Genomic DNA, 17,307 nt, shown 5'->3' with positions numbered 1-17,307 from the left:
GTTTATTAGATTTGAGAAATTGGTGATCTAGACTGTTGTTTTCATGAGTTATTTTATGTTAATTTTAGTTCATCTTTTTTACGTAATTTTATTTATATGCGTGATTAATGTCGTAAGAAATAAAAATAAATAAAAATTTGAAGTATATAAAATTTTAAAATGATCAAGAAAAATGATATAATCAAGAAAAATAGCAAATGGGTCGAAGATGAGCCAAGCATGTCGAGCAATAATATTATACGAGAAATAAATTACAGTTCAATGTGAGGATTCAATGAATACCTAAAAAAGAACATCATTAATTTGCAGACTGTCCCAGAATATTGTATGTACCACGTGTACCACTCTTCATTTCTTTGCTTTATAAATTATTTTTTATAAAAATAAAAATTATTATTATATTATAAACTCTAATTAGTATTTATCATCGAAAAATTAAAATTTAAAAAATTATATACCCTAACTTTGAATTAATGAACCCAAATAATCTATTATTAATTATTCAAATAAATATAAAAAAATAATTATAAACCCTAAATGGATTAGTGAACCCTTGTTAATTGCATTTATATTATATAAAAGCATAATAAATTAAACTTGAATAAAAAATAATTTAAAAATATAAAGAAATGAAGAGTGGTACACACTATATTTTAAGACGGATGATCCCATTTGATTAACTTGGATTCGACCTAGTTGAGTATATGTGGGTACGATTCAATGATGATTAGTGTATTAATTAACTTTTATGTGTATTTTTCTTTATTTTTAAATTAGCATGTTAGTTAAATATGAGGCAGTGGTATAAGTGGCAGGTAATTAAAAAATAAAGATAGTCGCTCATGTGTCGTTCACGTGACACCGTTATTGGATAACACCACATATTGCATAGTTGGTTAAACGAAAGAAGCAGCAGGTTCCTGGAGATTGAATGTCAACCAAATCTCATTGACTCTGTTCCTGAACTCAAACGGCGAATTGTACTGCGCCACGATGTAGTGAGTGGCGTTCTCCCCTCCATGGCTCCTATCAATGGCGTCCGACCAAACAGTCCCGGCGACGGCGGCGTACAACGCAGCAGCTTCCTCTCCGACTTGGTCGTCCTTGACGAACCCACTGAACTGCCTGACGGCTACGTAGGTGAGCCCCCATTTCTGGACCCAAAGGGTTTCACTGGAAGGCGCAGTGGCTTGGTTCTGTTTCGGAATGAAGAAGCTCACCACGAAGGATGAAGCACAGAAAGGTCCATCGCTAGGTCTCACTTCGATTATCACCGGCGCCGTCATTTCTATCTTTTCATGGTTGCTGTTCTTGCCTTGGATGTAATCAAATAGCCTATATATTTATATCAAGTACATAATATGTAAAACTTGAATCAAAGGCCTAAGCATCAATTACCCAAACTAAACTAACACTCATTGATTAATTTGATCAAATAAACTCCAACCAGTTTCTATAAAAAGCATTGGAGAGTACAATATTAGCTGTTGAAAAATAAATGAGAGTTCAGGAAGGTTCATTGAGTTATATACCCACAGTTTGAGTGTTGAATTAGTCATGAATCATGATTGCCCCGCTTTCGAAAGTTGAGGGGTCTTGATGGTTTCAAAATATCATAATTCAATTCATACACCTTGAAAACTAGTATTTAATACTACTAATTAGAGTCTAGGCTCAATCTGCTGAGCTTAAAAATAGTACAAGTAAAACCAATTAATTGACCATTTCGCTGAGTGAGGAAAAACAATCAAGAAACTTTGCAGAAAAAATGAATTATTTTTTCCAAAACGAGTGAAAATAGGCTGTTGCTGCAAAAAGTAAAAGACAGAGAGAAAAGAAATCTGACTGGAAGAAGGCAATATTGCCAGCATGGACCAAGGAGATATCATCGATTGGCTGAGTGGAAATCCACATGCTCGAATTATAACGCCGAATTTCGAATCCATTCCCGCTCCCGATGACGTCGTAGCTTGGGCACTCGATGCTCTCGCATGACGCCGGGAACTCTCCAACTCCGCCGTCCGCCGACACGGAACGGAACAGAAACGCACTCGCAACAAAACACAGCTTGAAAATATCCAAAGCAACCACCATCTCTTTGGCTCCTTTAATTTGTGAAAACTCGCAAGTTAGGTTGGGTATTTCTCAAAGTTTATGTGAAAATCTGAAACGAGTTATATGGATTTTGGCATTTTGGAAAGGTTTTCTTCGGTGGCGTGAATGCTGACACGTATGCTGTGAAAGATTACCGGTAACTAGAAGCTTAGAAGGGTTTGGAAAAAAAAACTGGTGGGCGAAATTGAAACTCTCAACTTTCGAATCTAAATTTTAATATAAATGTATTTTATTGTTGAGATTGTAACGAGTGGTGTCAAGTGGATCCAACATGGTTACCTGTAATAACCGGCCCTTTTTTAATATTGAGTCTAGTCCAGAGAATACTGTTATTAAGGGTATTACTGAAAAGTGCATTAAAGATGGAGGACTTAAAATCTTAGTGGAATTCTTAGTGGTTGTATGTGGATGTAGATCATACAATCGAACCACCTAAAAATTTTGTGTTCTTTACTTTTCTTTTAAGTTCATTTTCTCTACAACCTTGTGCGCTCGAGTGTGGTTAATTGTGAGTGTTCTTGGAGTTGTGTGTGTGTGTGATCTTGTTGCTGCTCGGTTTCACATCTTGAACCAACAAGTGGCGTCGTCTGTGAGAAGAGAAAAGCGCAACAGAGAACATTATCAATCACCGGAGGGGCTGATTCTGTATCACAGAAGCTATATTCCTCATGGCCACTGCAAAGTTTGAGACAGAGAAGTTCACAGGCAAAAACGATTTTGCCTTGTGGAGGTTGAAGAATAGATGAAAGCTATCTTGACTCAACAAGGACTGTTGGGTGCTCTGAATCAAAAGAAACCTCTCAAGGAAGGGGAAGATAGTGAGAAGCATATGGAGATGATGCAAAAGGTTCACATTGCCATTATACTTTGCCTTGGAGACAAAGTATTGAGGGAAAGGAGACTGCAAAGGAGTTTGGGCAAAATTGGAGAGCCTATACATGACCAAATCCTTGGCAAATAGGTTGTACATGAAATAAGATTGTATTCTTACAAGATTACAAAAGATAAAGCTATCTTGGATAAGTTGGATGATTTCAATAAGGTTGTGGGTGATTTAGAGGATATTGAGGTCAATCTTGAGAATGAAGATAAAACAATTCTACTACTCTTGAATGCTTTGCCTAAATCCTATGACAATCGTACCTGAAAGATGTCATACTCTATGGCAGGGAGGCCTCCATTACACTGGAGGAAGTCATTAATGCCTTAAAATCCAATGATCTTCTGAAAGCTGTAGACTCCAAACAAGAGCCATCAAATGAGAGTTTAAATGTAGGGAAACTCTCAAAGGGCAAGTCAAAGAAGCCATGAAAAGACAAGCAAAAATCTGGGCAGACATCAAAGGCAAAAGATGATGATGTAAAGGAAAGCAGGAAGTGCCATTATTGTCAAAAGCCTGGCCACATTAAGAAGGACTGCTATAGCTGGAAAAAAAAAAAAGCACGCTTCGAAGGGCATCACACCAAGTTCTGCTGATATTGAAGAACAATATCAAGAAGTAGAAGTTTTAAATCATTTCTTCAAAATTAGGAAATGAACGGATTCTTGATTCAGGCTGCTCTTTCCATATGTGCCCAACTAAATCTTGGTTTCATGATTTGTAGGAAGAAGATCAAGGATCTGTCATTCTTGGCAATGATGAGGTGTGTCTAGTGAAAGGTATAGGTTCAATAATGCTTAAGCTCCATGATGGCTCTATCAGATTGTTGTCTAATGTAAGATACATCCCTACCCTTAAAAGAAATTTGATTTCTCTTGGTCTACTTTAAACAACGGGTTATGAATTGAAATCAGCAAAAGAGAGTCTACATGTTCTTAAAGGTTCAAAATACTTATGAAGGGAATCAAGAAGCATAGATTATATCATTTGATTGCCTCTATTGTTACTGGTGAGATTGATAATGTTTCCGTAAATGATGTTATGCTATGGCCTGCTAAGCTTGGACATGTTAGTGAAAAGGGTCTAACAGAACTAAAGAAATAAGGAATTTTGAAACTACAACATGATGTTAAGCTGAATGATTGTGAAGCATGTATATTAAGTAAGAGTAGAAAGCTAGTACGTATATCCTGTAGGAAAACATACTTCATCTTATCCTTGCATGAGAGTGGGTGTAGACTAGCTTTGAGATCGCCTTAGGAATAATCTTGATGATTGAATTGAACTTATTAGTTATGAAAATCTGTTGAAACCTTTGCCTTGGGAAATTCTTCTCATATCTATCTCTCCATATTTTTCAGCTTGATTTATTTCTTTCCTGTGTTTATTTATTTTGTTCTTTAAAACAAAAACTCTTAATTTCGATTTTCCAGATAGAAGATTATAGTCTAGGATAGGAATTGGTACTAATCAGTCTCTGTAGATTCGACCTTGTTTGCCACTATACACAATTGCACCCGTGCACTTGCGGCGTGTAAAGAAATTAGCGAACACATACGATTGTTGTCTATTAACTGATAGACGACGCGCATGCGCCTGTCGTCTATTAGCGCCCCCAATAGACTACACCCGCATTTATGACAAGCGATTTTCAAATAGATGACACGCTTCGCCTGTCGTCTATTAGCATTTTTCTTGTTGTGTTGACATTATTAGTGCCATGCACGAATGATACTAGTGACCATATTAGTGCCAATAGTGTCATATACTTGTGCTGATACACTGTCTTGTCTTATATAGATGAATGCAGTTATATAGTCATTTTGAACGCTTCCCCGTAGGGTTTAAATTCTCCATTTAGGGTTTAGATTCCCCATTCAGGGTTTATATTCCCCATTTATGGTTTATATTCTCCATTTAGGATTTAAATTCCTTATTTTAGGGTTTAATCATCGAATGATACTTTTGGCACTAATATTACTATTTGTGCCATATAATATTAGTGCAAAAAGAATTTCTAGAGAGGGCTACCATGGGAACAATTTCGATGATGAGGTGACTAAGCAGGCGGCTATTAATACGATCCTATCCCGCAAGAACACCCTTTTGCAGCAGAAAAGTAGAATATCCTGGCTCCAGGTTGGTGATCGTAATACTGAATTTTTCCACAAGATGCTTCGTCTCAGGAATTCTAATCTTCTCATTGGTCACCTTAATATTAATGGTAATTTTATTTATGATCAGGAAGATATTGAGCGCCATATTGTCAATCATTTTACCAATCTTTTCTCTCAAGGGGCGATCGGTAATATTGATTTAACTGAGCTTGAAGCTAATCTGGATACCAAAGTTTCTGAGGAGCAGAATTTGGAGCTCACTGCCATCCCTTCGGATTTGGAGATCTATGCTACGGTCATGAGCATGGACACCAATAGTGCTCCGGGTCCCGATGGGTTCTCGGGTCTCTTCTTCCAAAGATGTTGGAACATTGTCCGTGATGACGTGATTAGAGCTGCTCGTGGCTTTTTCCTTAATTCTTATTTGCCGAACGGATGCAATGCGAACACTCTTATCTTGATTCCTAAGGTAGATGATGTCAAAGCTGTTTCTGACCTCAGGCCTATCATTTTATCGAACTTCTTCTTCAAAATAATCTCGAAGATTATGGCGGTTCGCTTGAACAAGGTGGCAACTGTTGTGGTCTCGCCTAATCAGTTTGGCTTCATAAGTGGGCGCTCCATCCATGATTGCATCATGTTGGGCTCAGAGGGTTTTAATTGCATGGATCGCACTGCACGTGGATCAAATATGGCTTGTAAAATCAACATCAAGAAGGCGTTTGACACCATGAGCTGGGACTTCATTCTCAAAGTCTTGAGGGTAATGGGTTTCCACCAGCAGTTTCTCACCTGGATCTCCATTATCTTCAGCTCTACCCGTATCTCCATTCTTTATATCGGGCGGCTTAGCGGTTATTTCGCTTGTACTAGAGGAGTTAGACAAGGGGACCCTTTATCTCCCATTCTTTTCGGTATTGCCGAGGATATGTTAAGTCAGATACTCATAAATTGTGTTGCCTCGCGCCATCTCATCCCCATGAGCTACAGCCGTTCTCTATACTTTCCTACGCACCTGCTTTATGCGGATGACATTTTGCTTTTCTGTAGAGCTTCGACTCGTAATGCGAAGAAGGTTAAGCACATCCTGGAGTATTATGGCTCTCTTTCTGGGCAGATTTGCAGCCTGGAAAAGTCTCGTATCTACTTTGGAAAAGGAGTCAGTACTATGATAAAACGAGGCATCAACCAGGTTTTGGGTTTCACGCAAGGGGGTGAGCAGGTGACCTACTTAGGGGCTCCTCTTTTTGTGGGAAGGCCTCGCGTTTCTCACTTTATGAGCATTAAGGACCGCATTGTGCAAAAGTTCTCGAGATGGGCGGGTCTTCATCTTTCGATGGCAGGACGTCTTTATCTTGTTAAAGCTGTCATCTAGAGCTCCATCGTTCATACCATGATGGTTTATCGCTGGCCAAAGTCGCTCCTACATGAGCTTGATCGAAAGTGCAGGAATTTTATCTGGACTGGCAAGATGAATCAGAAGCCTTCGTGTGCTGTGAAATGGGATCGCTGTTGCGCCGTTAAGGAGAAAGGAGGTTTGGGAATACGCTCATTTACTCTTATGAATAAGAACTACCTTATGAAGCTCGTGTGGAATCTCATTAAAGGTAGATCCTTTGCGCACCAGCTGCTTAGATCCAGATATCTTACGGAGTTTGGTTATGTTAAGAAAAATGTTGCGAATTCTTCGATTTGGCTCGGGCTCAAGCATGAATTGATGGGTTGGTGGAGAATTCTTATTCTTCGATTGGAGATGGCAGATCCACCCTCTTTTGGATGGACGACTGGCTGGGATATAAGTTATATGATCGATTGGGGATTCCTGATTATATGCACGATTTGCTCACGCATTCTGTCGCGGATTACTACTTTGACAACTGTTGGCATTTTTCTGAAAATTTTGTTGTGAATTATCCTGATATTGTGTGCGATATCATTCTTCTTCATATGGATAATTTCACGGATGTTCGTTTCTGGAAACATTCTCTATGTGGTGACGTGACCTCGGCACTGGCCTTTGCCAACACTTGTCACCTGGTACCCCAAAGTTTCGTGGGGCTCTTGGCTCTGGGATGCGGCCATCCCGATCCGTCGTTCGCTGACTTGCTGGAGGCTCATCCATGGTCGTCTGCCCACCATGGATTGTTTGATCCGCCAGGGACTTGTTACTCCGAATGTTTGCTGTCTCTGCTTTAGCGATGCAGAAAACATATCACACATCTTTTGGGATTGCAGGAAAATTAAGCAGGTGTGGGCTTCTTTTCTCAATTGGTTCGGCCACCCCGAGCTCTTGGATTGCATGGATATTACGAGCTTTCTCGCTGTGGCGTGGAACATGAATTTCAGCTCTCTTCTGCACCGGCTTTGGAAGATTGGTATCATTAACTTAATCTGGATTATTTGGACCAGCCGAAATAGTGTGATCTTTGATGATAAGTCCTTCAGTGAAACCAAGGTGCTCAAATTCATCAAAATTGCTTACAAAGAAGCGGACTCCTCTAATATGCATCTTGGGCACATGGCGAATGATTGGAAATAATATCTCACGTTGCGTGAGCTTGGCGTAAGGTCGCGATCTGCTCCTCCTCCGGTTTACATTGATGTTCACTGGTGGCCTCCGGACTTGAATTGGATGAAAGTGAATACGGATGGCTCGGTGTTGGGGGCGCCGGGAAGGATTTTTGCCGGGGGCGTTTTTCGAGATCACCGGGCGGAGGTTTGTGGGTGTTTTCATGTAAAGGGGGGCTCGGGCTTTGCTTTGGAGGCAGAGCTGCTCGCTGTTATGAAAGCCATTACCATTGCTGAGAGTCGCGGTTGGCACAAACTTTGGCTGGAATCGGATTCTACGTATGTTGTAGAGCTGCTTCGAAAGAAATCGCTGGATGTGCCTTGGAGATTTCTGACTAGTTGGAAAGCGACGATCGCCAGCCTCAGCAACTTTGAGCTCCGGATTTCTCACATATACAGGGAAGGCAACGCTGGCTGCGGACATCATGGCTCACAGCTCGCGATAAGAGGGCTGGTGGCCACATAGCATCGAGGCTATTGAGACTGCGGTCATTCAGGACATGGCCTCGCACAGCCACACCAGACGCATCTGATGGGGTCGAGGCTCTTAGGTTGCTATTGCTGCTCCTTGAGCTTTTGGTTTTCAGCGACTGATGACCTCTGTTGGAGTGGAGCTGGGCGTTGGTGGCTCAGCACTTTGATCGAGCATCTGGTGGGCATTCTTCACTGTTCTGTTCAGTCGAACACTTGGGGCTCGGTGGTTGTTGTTCTTGTCCATTTTTTGTCGAACACATGGTGGGCAAGTGGTGCTGGTTCTCGGTTCTCTGATACGCTGGCGTTTTCGTATAATTTTGACAGATTCGATGCTTGCTTCTGGTTTTACGTGGCTGCTGCTTGCTTGCCAGCGCGTTTAATCGAAGTTCCTAAAGGCGTTTTAGTTTCCGGCAACGGCGTCTCACCGGCTGAAACTATTAGCTTCTCGTCCTTGGTTTTTGTTTGTGTGGTAATCTCGGCGACGGAGTATAATCGGCCGATTTTTTACCCCTTTTGTTTTGAGTTTGGTTTCGTGGTAAGCTCACGGCGATGGCGTATAACCGGCTGTGTTGCTTTCTTTCGTTTGTTTATTTTGTTCGAGCTAACGGCGACGGCGTCTAACCGGCCGTGTAGCTTCTTCTATTTGGCAATTTGGCGACGGCGCTTCACCGGCCTTTTGCCTCCGTTCTGTCTTTTTTGTTGGGTGAGAGCCGGGTTGGTTTGGGGACGATGGTTAGGCCGGAGTTCCGGAAACTTACCCTTCCGCTCTCATCCCCTTTTTTACCTTTGTTTAGACGGGTACTCTTTTTCCTTTTTACGTTTTTTCCCTCTGGGTTTTCCGTAAAAAGGTTTTAACGAGGCTCGGCCCTTAATCTGCTTTCTTGTGCTTTCAAGGGTTTCTTAGGTTTTTCTTCTCCTTTTTTTTATAAAATCGCAATTTAATAATAAACTAGCTAAATTCTCATTAAATATACAAAAATATTTAAAGGCCTTAAGGTTCCAATATATATATATATATATATATATATATATATATATATAGGGTAGGGTTAATATAAAAACCCTTCTTAAGATGAAAACTAGGAACCAATTTAAAGCCATTGATTTAAATAAAATAGAGGGCTGAGATTAAACTACAGATGCACAATTTCGATTACATAGATGCACAATTTCGATTTGCTTGAGTATTTTGCATTGTTGGTTTCAATTGCATAAATTGCATATTTTTTAAGTGCACAGTAAAATATAATAGATGCACAGTTTCTTTTGTTGACTAAATCTTAACCATTAGATCTAATATTTAAAAGGTCAAGATTAGGTTCTTAGTTCTCATTTTAACAGAGGTTTTTATTAGAACCTCTTTTATATATATATATATATACACACATTTAATTGATATATAAACGATAAGAATATCTTTTCATGTTAAAATGTAATAAATTTTCACATTTGATCCGGATCAAATTGATTCCAATAAGAAGATCCTTATTTTTATTGGAAACTTTATTAATAATAAATAATACTATTATTAACAATGAATGTAATTAATGTAAGTGTCAATATATAAAAATACCCACTTTCATATAGCAAAAATAAATTTTAGCCTATATGATAAAAACATAAAATTTTACCCAGTTTTTGCATGAAAAGACTGAAATACCCCTCTATATAAATGGGTAAATTCTCACACCTAACCCTAGCCTCTCATTCTCTCCTCTCTCTCTCTCTCTCTCTTCTCTCTCTCTCTACAACACTCTCCCTATCTCAAATCTCTCACCCGATTCCCTTAGATCTGGAAATCGACGCCGATCCCACGCCGCCGCCTCCTTCCACGATGACGGAGAAGACGCCGCCACCCTTCCTCTACTCATGACACCCCTACTGCCCCTATTTCTCTCCGATTTTCGGCAAAAACGGCTCTCTGTTCGAGTTTCGATGTATTCGGGTTTGGGTACTGGGGTTTCGGAGTACATATGAAGAGGCTATGACGATTCTTCTATCGTGTTTTTATCTTTCTGAACTAATGGATCGGGCATTGAGGATCCAACCTGTATCTTGGCTTGGCTTATTCAGATGGCGTTGTATTTTTGTAGCAAATGCAATCGGTGATTGGCAGCCATGGCGGCGTTGCTTTTCTGTTTGCCTTTTTTCTCTAAACAGATCTGAGCCTCCAACCGCCTTTTTTTTGTGACACCCAAATCCAACTAAAATTTTAAATGAAAACGCACGCGAAAAATCATGACTATAAATAGATATTTAATGTGAAAATAAAAAAAATAAATATTTTATTTAAAATATTTTACTCAACATAATATTTTTAAGTAAAGCTAAATACAAAATATTTGATTCGTCATTCGACCTTCCACGCGCCTCCTACTTTAGGAACCTGAAAATTGTTAATATGGGATGAGCATATAAAATATACTCAGTGTGGGAACATGCAATAATTGTCCACGTTAATAAAATGGTAACACATATGATCATAATATTTCATTACATTTGCTCGCACGGTGGCATACCAAGGACCTTTCCGTCCTGGACCCATTCAACGGGCCCCTGTCGATAATATAATGGTTGCAACCTTAACTTTTATATTTATATCGCATTGTGGCATGCCAAGGATCTTTCCATCCTGGACCCATTCAACTGGGCCCCTAGCGATATCCTCAAAATATACGTCATAACACATATGGTAAACACATATTATTAAAATGGACAAGAATTAACCACAGGATGTATTGAAATAAATCTCACAGTACTTGTTTCATTCGGCTGCATCGTATGTCTACTAAATCCTCATTTCAAGCTATATATATATATATATATATATATATATATAAAATGTTTTTTGATTGAGAATGAAAAATATGAAAACTAACGTAACATATATATAGGGCAAAAAGTATAGCATAGTCAATATGAATCAATAGTCTACTGCTAGGCTTGTTTACTCATCACTTCTTATTACATATATATATATATGACACGTGGGGTGGGGAGGGAGTATCATAAGACAACTTTTCAAATATATATATCTATAAATTATTCGATCAATTTTTGGTTTGAAAAAAGTAACTGTCTATATATGTAATACCATTTATGCATATTTCCATGCAGATACAAAAATTGCATAAACAAAAGTATTTAGTTAAAGTAACTATATATATATAAGTTAAGCATATATATATATATATAGTTTAACTTATGTAACTTATAAATTCAATAAAAGAATATTTTTCATAACATTTTATAAATTAAAAAGTTCAATAATTTTCAAATAAAATTTATAAAGAAAATAAATGGTTTTGGGCTATGACATTTTTTTTTCTTTTTTTGTTGTTTTTGAGTTATTTGTATTTTAAATTTGATAAGATTTCTTGTGTTAATACATCCAAAAATGTCGTTGATGGGAAATTGAACCAAAAATCGGAGGAAATTAATGATTCTGGAAATTGTGGTTCGGAGGTGTTGGCATTGAGAAAATTAGTGAAGATGGAGCGGCAGAGGGCGGATGCAGCTGTGGTGGAGGTGGAGAGAGAAAGGGTGGCTTCTGCTACGGCGGCGGAGGAAGCGATGGATATGTGTTGGGAACTTAATGAAATATCTTAATCCTAGTTTTGATGATACCAAAATCAATAGGTTTCACTTGTAATAGACTAGAACTGTTCGAACTCAAGTGTTAGAGTTCTTTTTCCAGTTTAGTTGTTGTTCTGAAGACTGAAGACTGAAGAACGAAGGACTGGAGACTGAAGACACCGATTGATGTAACGATTAAGGCAAAGTCAAATACTGATATTTGACTTATCAGTCGAAGGATCAGTTTTGACTGATTACTTAATGCGCGCCACGAGGATTTAGCGGACTGATACTAAAGTCAAATATCAGTTAAACATTCTTCCTCGGACTGAATCTCCAATGTTCAAAGGAAGCCATGCACTCCAGAAGTACAACCGCATTAAATGTAGAGATCTCAGGATCGTACTTTCTCTGCAGAGGCCATTCCTTTTTGGTGATTACCTTTTTAGAGATGTCCCATCTCCTGCTCTTCAAAGTAGTCGTTTTCACCAAACAAGGAACCTCGAAGATTGAAGCCTCAGCCCAAATTCAAATTACTCTCTAACGGAAGAAATCTTGAAGACCATCTCCGCCAACGGAACTTATTCAAGACGTCTCCTATAAATTGTGCTCGAGGATCACTTCAATCTGAACCGATTCAACAACATAAGCTGAAACGCTGCCGAATTCTTCACTCAGCAAAACCAAGCCTCCCCAAAGTTTGAATCAAAGAAGAGAATTACAAAGCCAAAAATCAGTCACTGCTGATTACATACATTCTCTTAGAACTTAGGCAAATATTGTATATCCAAAGCCTAGGTAAAACTGACTGCAAAGAACTTGTTTTTTGTGGTTTAGTTGGCAAGTTTTCAAACCTCTTTTCAACGAATCGAATTGAGAGTTTGTGTCGAAATGGAGTTCAGACTAGTGTTCTGTCTCCGTGAGATCTTAGTGCCCAGTGTGCGCTAGGAGCGAGAAATCCAACTCAGTGTGTTGGTACTGAAGATAGGCTCTTCAGTTGTCTCGGTTTGTTGTGCGCCGGCAAGCACACGTTCAGGTTTGCTGTGCACCCGTAAGCACACGCATTTTACTGTGCACCCATAAGCACATGCCCAGTGAAGTTGTTGGTTTGATCAACCGACCGTGAATGTAAGAAGTGGTTTTCGAGCCACGTAAAAATCTCTATGTTATTTACAGCTTTCAGTATTTACCTTCTTACTTGTGCTTTTGCTTTCCTAAACTGAAAACTGATTAATTGCAAAGAGAAACTTAACTGCTGACAACGTGATTAAAATCATAGGCTATTTCGAGACAAAAGTTTTCCCTCTGCGTGTGTTATTAGTCTAACTGATCTATCTTCTGATAGTCAGTAAGATTCATAACATCTCTCTGTTTATCAAACTCGACTGAAGCCTTACGTGTATCAGTTAAAGTCTTTGACTTAACTGATAGCTCTTTAGTCTTTACTGAAGAGTGTTCAGTATCAGTCGTCAACCTTATTTTGACAAAACTCTTTTTAATAAAAAGGTTGAGTCAGTTTGTATTTAAAGTTTCATTTTGAAAAATAGCCTATAGGTGTATTCCCCCCCTCATACACCTATTCGAGACCCTCCGGACCTAACACTATGATTCAGCGGCAGCAACGCGAGAAGAGCTTGATCGAGATGGAATCCAATCAGCAGCATCGAATCTCTGAGGCAAAACACCTCCACGATGAGAAGGTGATTCAGTCGTTGGAGTGGCTGGTGTGGAGCTACGAGGCTGAGCTCGCTTTACTGCGGCAGCAGCTCGGCGGTCAAATGGATGAATCGCTTCCCAGTTTGTCACCTTAATTTAATTTTTTTTATAAAAGGTAAAAGAATTTTATTAAATTTAATCAATTTGTCTTAGGCCTACTGTAGTTGTTAGGATCGGCCTCCTCTTCAAACCTCGTTTTTCACTTCAACTATTTTTTACTTTTTTAGATAACGGTTAGTATTTTAAATTTGATCTAGTTTATAGTTTTTACTTGTCATATTTTTTACTTGTTATATTTTTTAAATGACGATCATCTTTCCTTTGATGATTAGATTGAAAATTTAAAAAAAATCATGTTGATGAATTCACATCACTATTTATAGTTGTGAATTTATTTAAAACTTGAATTCACAATTTAATGTTCTTTAATTTACGACCAGATCTATGAATTCACAACTTGACATTATTAAATTCGCAATCAGATCTATGAATTCACAACTAAATATTTTTGAATTCACAACCACATCTATGAATTCACAACTCTTAAATTCACAACCAACTGTATTGCTGGTTGTGAATTTAAATTTTAAAATTTGAATTCACAACTAGCTGTTTTGGTTGTGAATTCAAACTTTAAAATTCAAATTCACGTCTACTTGAATTCACAACCAAAATAAATATTGGTTGTGAATTCGAGTTTTAAAGCTCGAATTCAAAATTAGTTATTTTGGTTGTGAATTCAAACTTTAAAATTCAAATTCACGACTACTAGAATTCACAACCAAAATATATTCTGGTTGTGAATTCGAGTTTTAAAGCTTGAATTCACAACTAGTTGTTTTGGTTGTGAATTCAATCTTTAAAATTCAAATTCACGACTACTTGAATTCACAACCAAAATAAATCCTGGTTGTGAATTCGAATTTTAAAACTCGAATTCACAACTAGTTGTTTTGGTTGTGAATTCTCAAATTTACAATCAATTTGATGAATTCACGGCTAAATTAATTGCTAGTGTTAGTTGTGAATTTGAGTTTTAAATTTCGAATTGACAACCAACTTTATTGCTGTTGTGAATTCACAACTAATGTTTTTAGTTGTGAATTCAAACTTTAAAACTCAAATTCACAACTACTTGAATTCACAACTAATGTTTTTAGTTGGGAAATGCGGAAATGTTTTAAAGGGTAATGTTTGAAGGGGTAAAATGGTAAGCGTGAGTATTTTTTAAAGTTTTTATCTTAGTGTCTAATTTTTAATTTTACTAAAAGAAATAGGGTATTTTCAAAATTCACTCTTAATGTAAGTGGTAGTCATGATTTTTTTTAGAACCGTAAGTGGTAGTCATAATACTGATTTTGCCAAAAATTTTGAATTTTTTTTTAGTAAGATAGAATTTTGATTTTGATTAATAGACTTGATCCAATTAAATAGGATTTAAGAGTTAATTGTATTGTAATTACCATCAATCGGAAATTATATTATGTCGTTCTGACCGTTGAAAATAATATAAGTTTCATTATTATTATTACTCCCTCCGTCTAACCGAAAGTGAGTCGTATTTCTTTTTGTGTCATCACATTTGGTGAGTTATTTTCCTTTTTGAAAAAAACTAGAGAAATTAAGAGTTCAATTAGTAAAATTTAAGGCACTCCTTATTTGTAACACCCTAAAAAAAACAAAACTTTTACAAGCACTTTTAAATAATATACTCAAATATAAATTTGGATTTAAAATCAATAATCAATATCTTTGTCACGAATCATGACGTAAAGAAGTCTTAAAGATGCTTAACAATTAAATCTATCGTAATTCAAAATCTTTTTAAAACATAAACTTTATACCTAATAAAACATTAGATGCGTAAGTTATACGCCAAATAAAAAAAATAACTTTTATGTAAAATGACTTGACTCGCTCATTCGACCTTCCACGCGTCTCCAACGTCAATTACCTGAAATTGTTAGTATGGGATGAGCATATAAAATATACTAAGTGTGGGAACATGCAATAATTGTCCACGTTAATAAAATGGTAACACACATACGGTCACTTCATATATATCCTCAATATTCACACTGTGGCAATCCAAGGACTATTAAAGTCACGGACCTTATTTACGGGCCCCTGGCGACATCATCAAAATTAACCTCAAATCGCATTGTGGCAATCCAAGGAATGTGAAGTCCTGGACTCTATTTACGGGTCCCTAGCGATATCCTCAAAATATACGTCATAACACATATGATAAACACATGGAGTATTATTAAAATGGACAATAAATAACCACGGCATGTATTTAAATAAATCCCACACCTAAAAATTTAACTTGAACGTCAACTTCAACTTGAATGCTAACTTGAGTAATTCAATTAAAATTCATATTCCTAGTCGCGCCGCACCTAGTCAAATAAATTCAAATAATAAAATGTAAGGGCCTACATGTGCTTAGAAATAATTTAAAACTTGAGAATTTCTTTTATAAAATAATTAAAATCCTTAATCCAAAATAAATAAAGATATTTTCTTTTAAATATTTAGCTTTATTAGATTTAAAAACTAAGCTCAAATTAAAATCTTATCTCAGATCCAAAATTTAAAATTTAATTAAAAACTGAAGCCCAAAGATCTAATTATATTAAAAGCAAACTTCAGCCCAGCCATAGAATTAAAGTTGAAACCCAAACTTAAAGCCCAATACCTTCCCTCTTCCTCTCTCTTGAAACACGCACACGCACACGCACACGCACAGCACCCTCATTCCTTACTTCTTCTTCTTCTCCCCCCTTTCTCTCTCAACCCCTCGCCCCCTCTTTTTGAATCCGACGCCACCGCCACCTACGGCGAATCCGCCGTCGTCGTCTCATCTCTCGCCTCTCACCTCTCACCTCTCGGCCCTCCCTATCTCTCCTTCACAGAACACGCACACCAACACATGTCCAAACCCTTCTCCCTCTCTCTTTCTCCTCTCGCCTACACCCAGGGACGGAGCCAGGGGGGCTAGAGCCCCCTCCCAAATTTTGAGTTTTTTTTTTTTTTTTTTTTTTTAGAGATATATGTTTATACTTATTATAAAATAATTTTGTTTCATAAAAGAGTATTTGGTTATTATATTCTCTCATATATACTTAATTTAAGGATAATTCTGTTATTTAAAACTATATAATCTATGAAATATTGTTTGTTATTATTACTATTATACTTGTCTTTTAATAAAAAAAAATGTCTAATATGTATGAAATGCTAAAAAAAATTATAATGTATTGAAACTAATTTGTAATATATAGAAAATATATAATCTATGAACATATTGTTTGTTATTATTATTATTATTATTATTATTATTATTATGTTTTCCTTTTAATAAAAAATGTCTTAAATATACGGAATGTCCAAAAAAAGTTTTATGATATATTGAAACTTATGAAAATATTGTTCGTTATTATTAGTATTATGCTCGTATTTTAATAAAAAAATACCTTAAATATACAAAATGCGCAAAAAAAATTTCTCCCCCCGAACTTAATTCCTGGCTCCGTCCCTGCCTACACCGCCTACCATGCTCTGGCGGGCAGCCACGGCGATTGCTGCCGTCACGCCTGCCGCTTCCTGCTCCAGCCCGGCGTCGCCCCTCATCTCCTCGCTCCCCTGTTTCCACGGCCGGACAGCGCCAGCGGTAGCGCTGCCGCCGACCACCATCATACAGCCGCCGCAACTCCTTATTTTTTTCTCCTAGCTTACCCCCTGGTTCAGCCCCTCAATTCCCAATCAATAAAAATGTTTTCTTTAACAGAAGTTTGGTGTTTGATTTGAGAATAAAAATGATCTGTGAGAGGCATATTGTTGGGTTTCTGCATAAGC

General features: G+C 37.5%; 1 protein-coding gene across 1 annotated transcript; it reads right to left on the bottom strand.

Moving 5' to 3' along the window:
• Positions 1–800: 800 nt before the first annotated feature.
• Positions 801–2,410, bottom strand: LOC131026425 (uncharacterized). Its single transcript, XM_057956290.1, has 2 exons — positions 1,847–2,410; positions 801–1,335 (listed from the first exon to the last, which is right to left on the bottom strand). Exons 1-2 carry the CDS (start codon positions 2,092–2,094, stop codon positions 897–899), a joined length of 687 nt encoding a protein of 228 aa, XP_057812273.1. The 5' UTR covers positions 2,095–2,410; the 3' UTR covers positions 801–896.
• Between the last annotated feature and the right edge of the window lie 14,897 nt (positions 2,411–17,307).

The sequence above is a fragment of the Salvia miltiorrhiza genome, chromosome 5, assembly GCF_028751815.1.
Source record: "Salvia miltiorrhiza cultivar Shanhuang (shh) chromosome 5, IMPLAD_Smil_shh, whole genome shotgun sequence".
In the NCBI taxonomy this organism is placed as follows: Eukaryota; Viridiplantae; Streptophyta; class Magnoliopsida; order Lamiales; family Lamiaceae; genus Salvia; species Salvia miltiorrhiza.
This window is presented reverse-complemented; position numbering and strand designations above follow the sequence as displayed.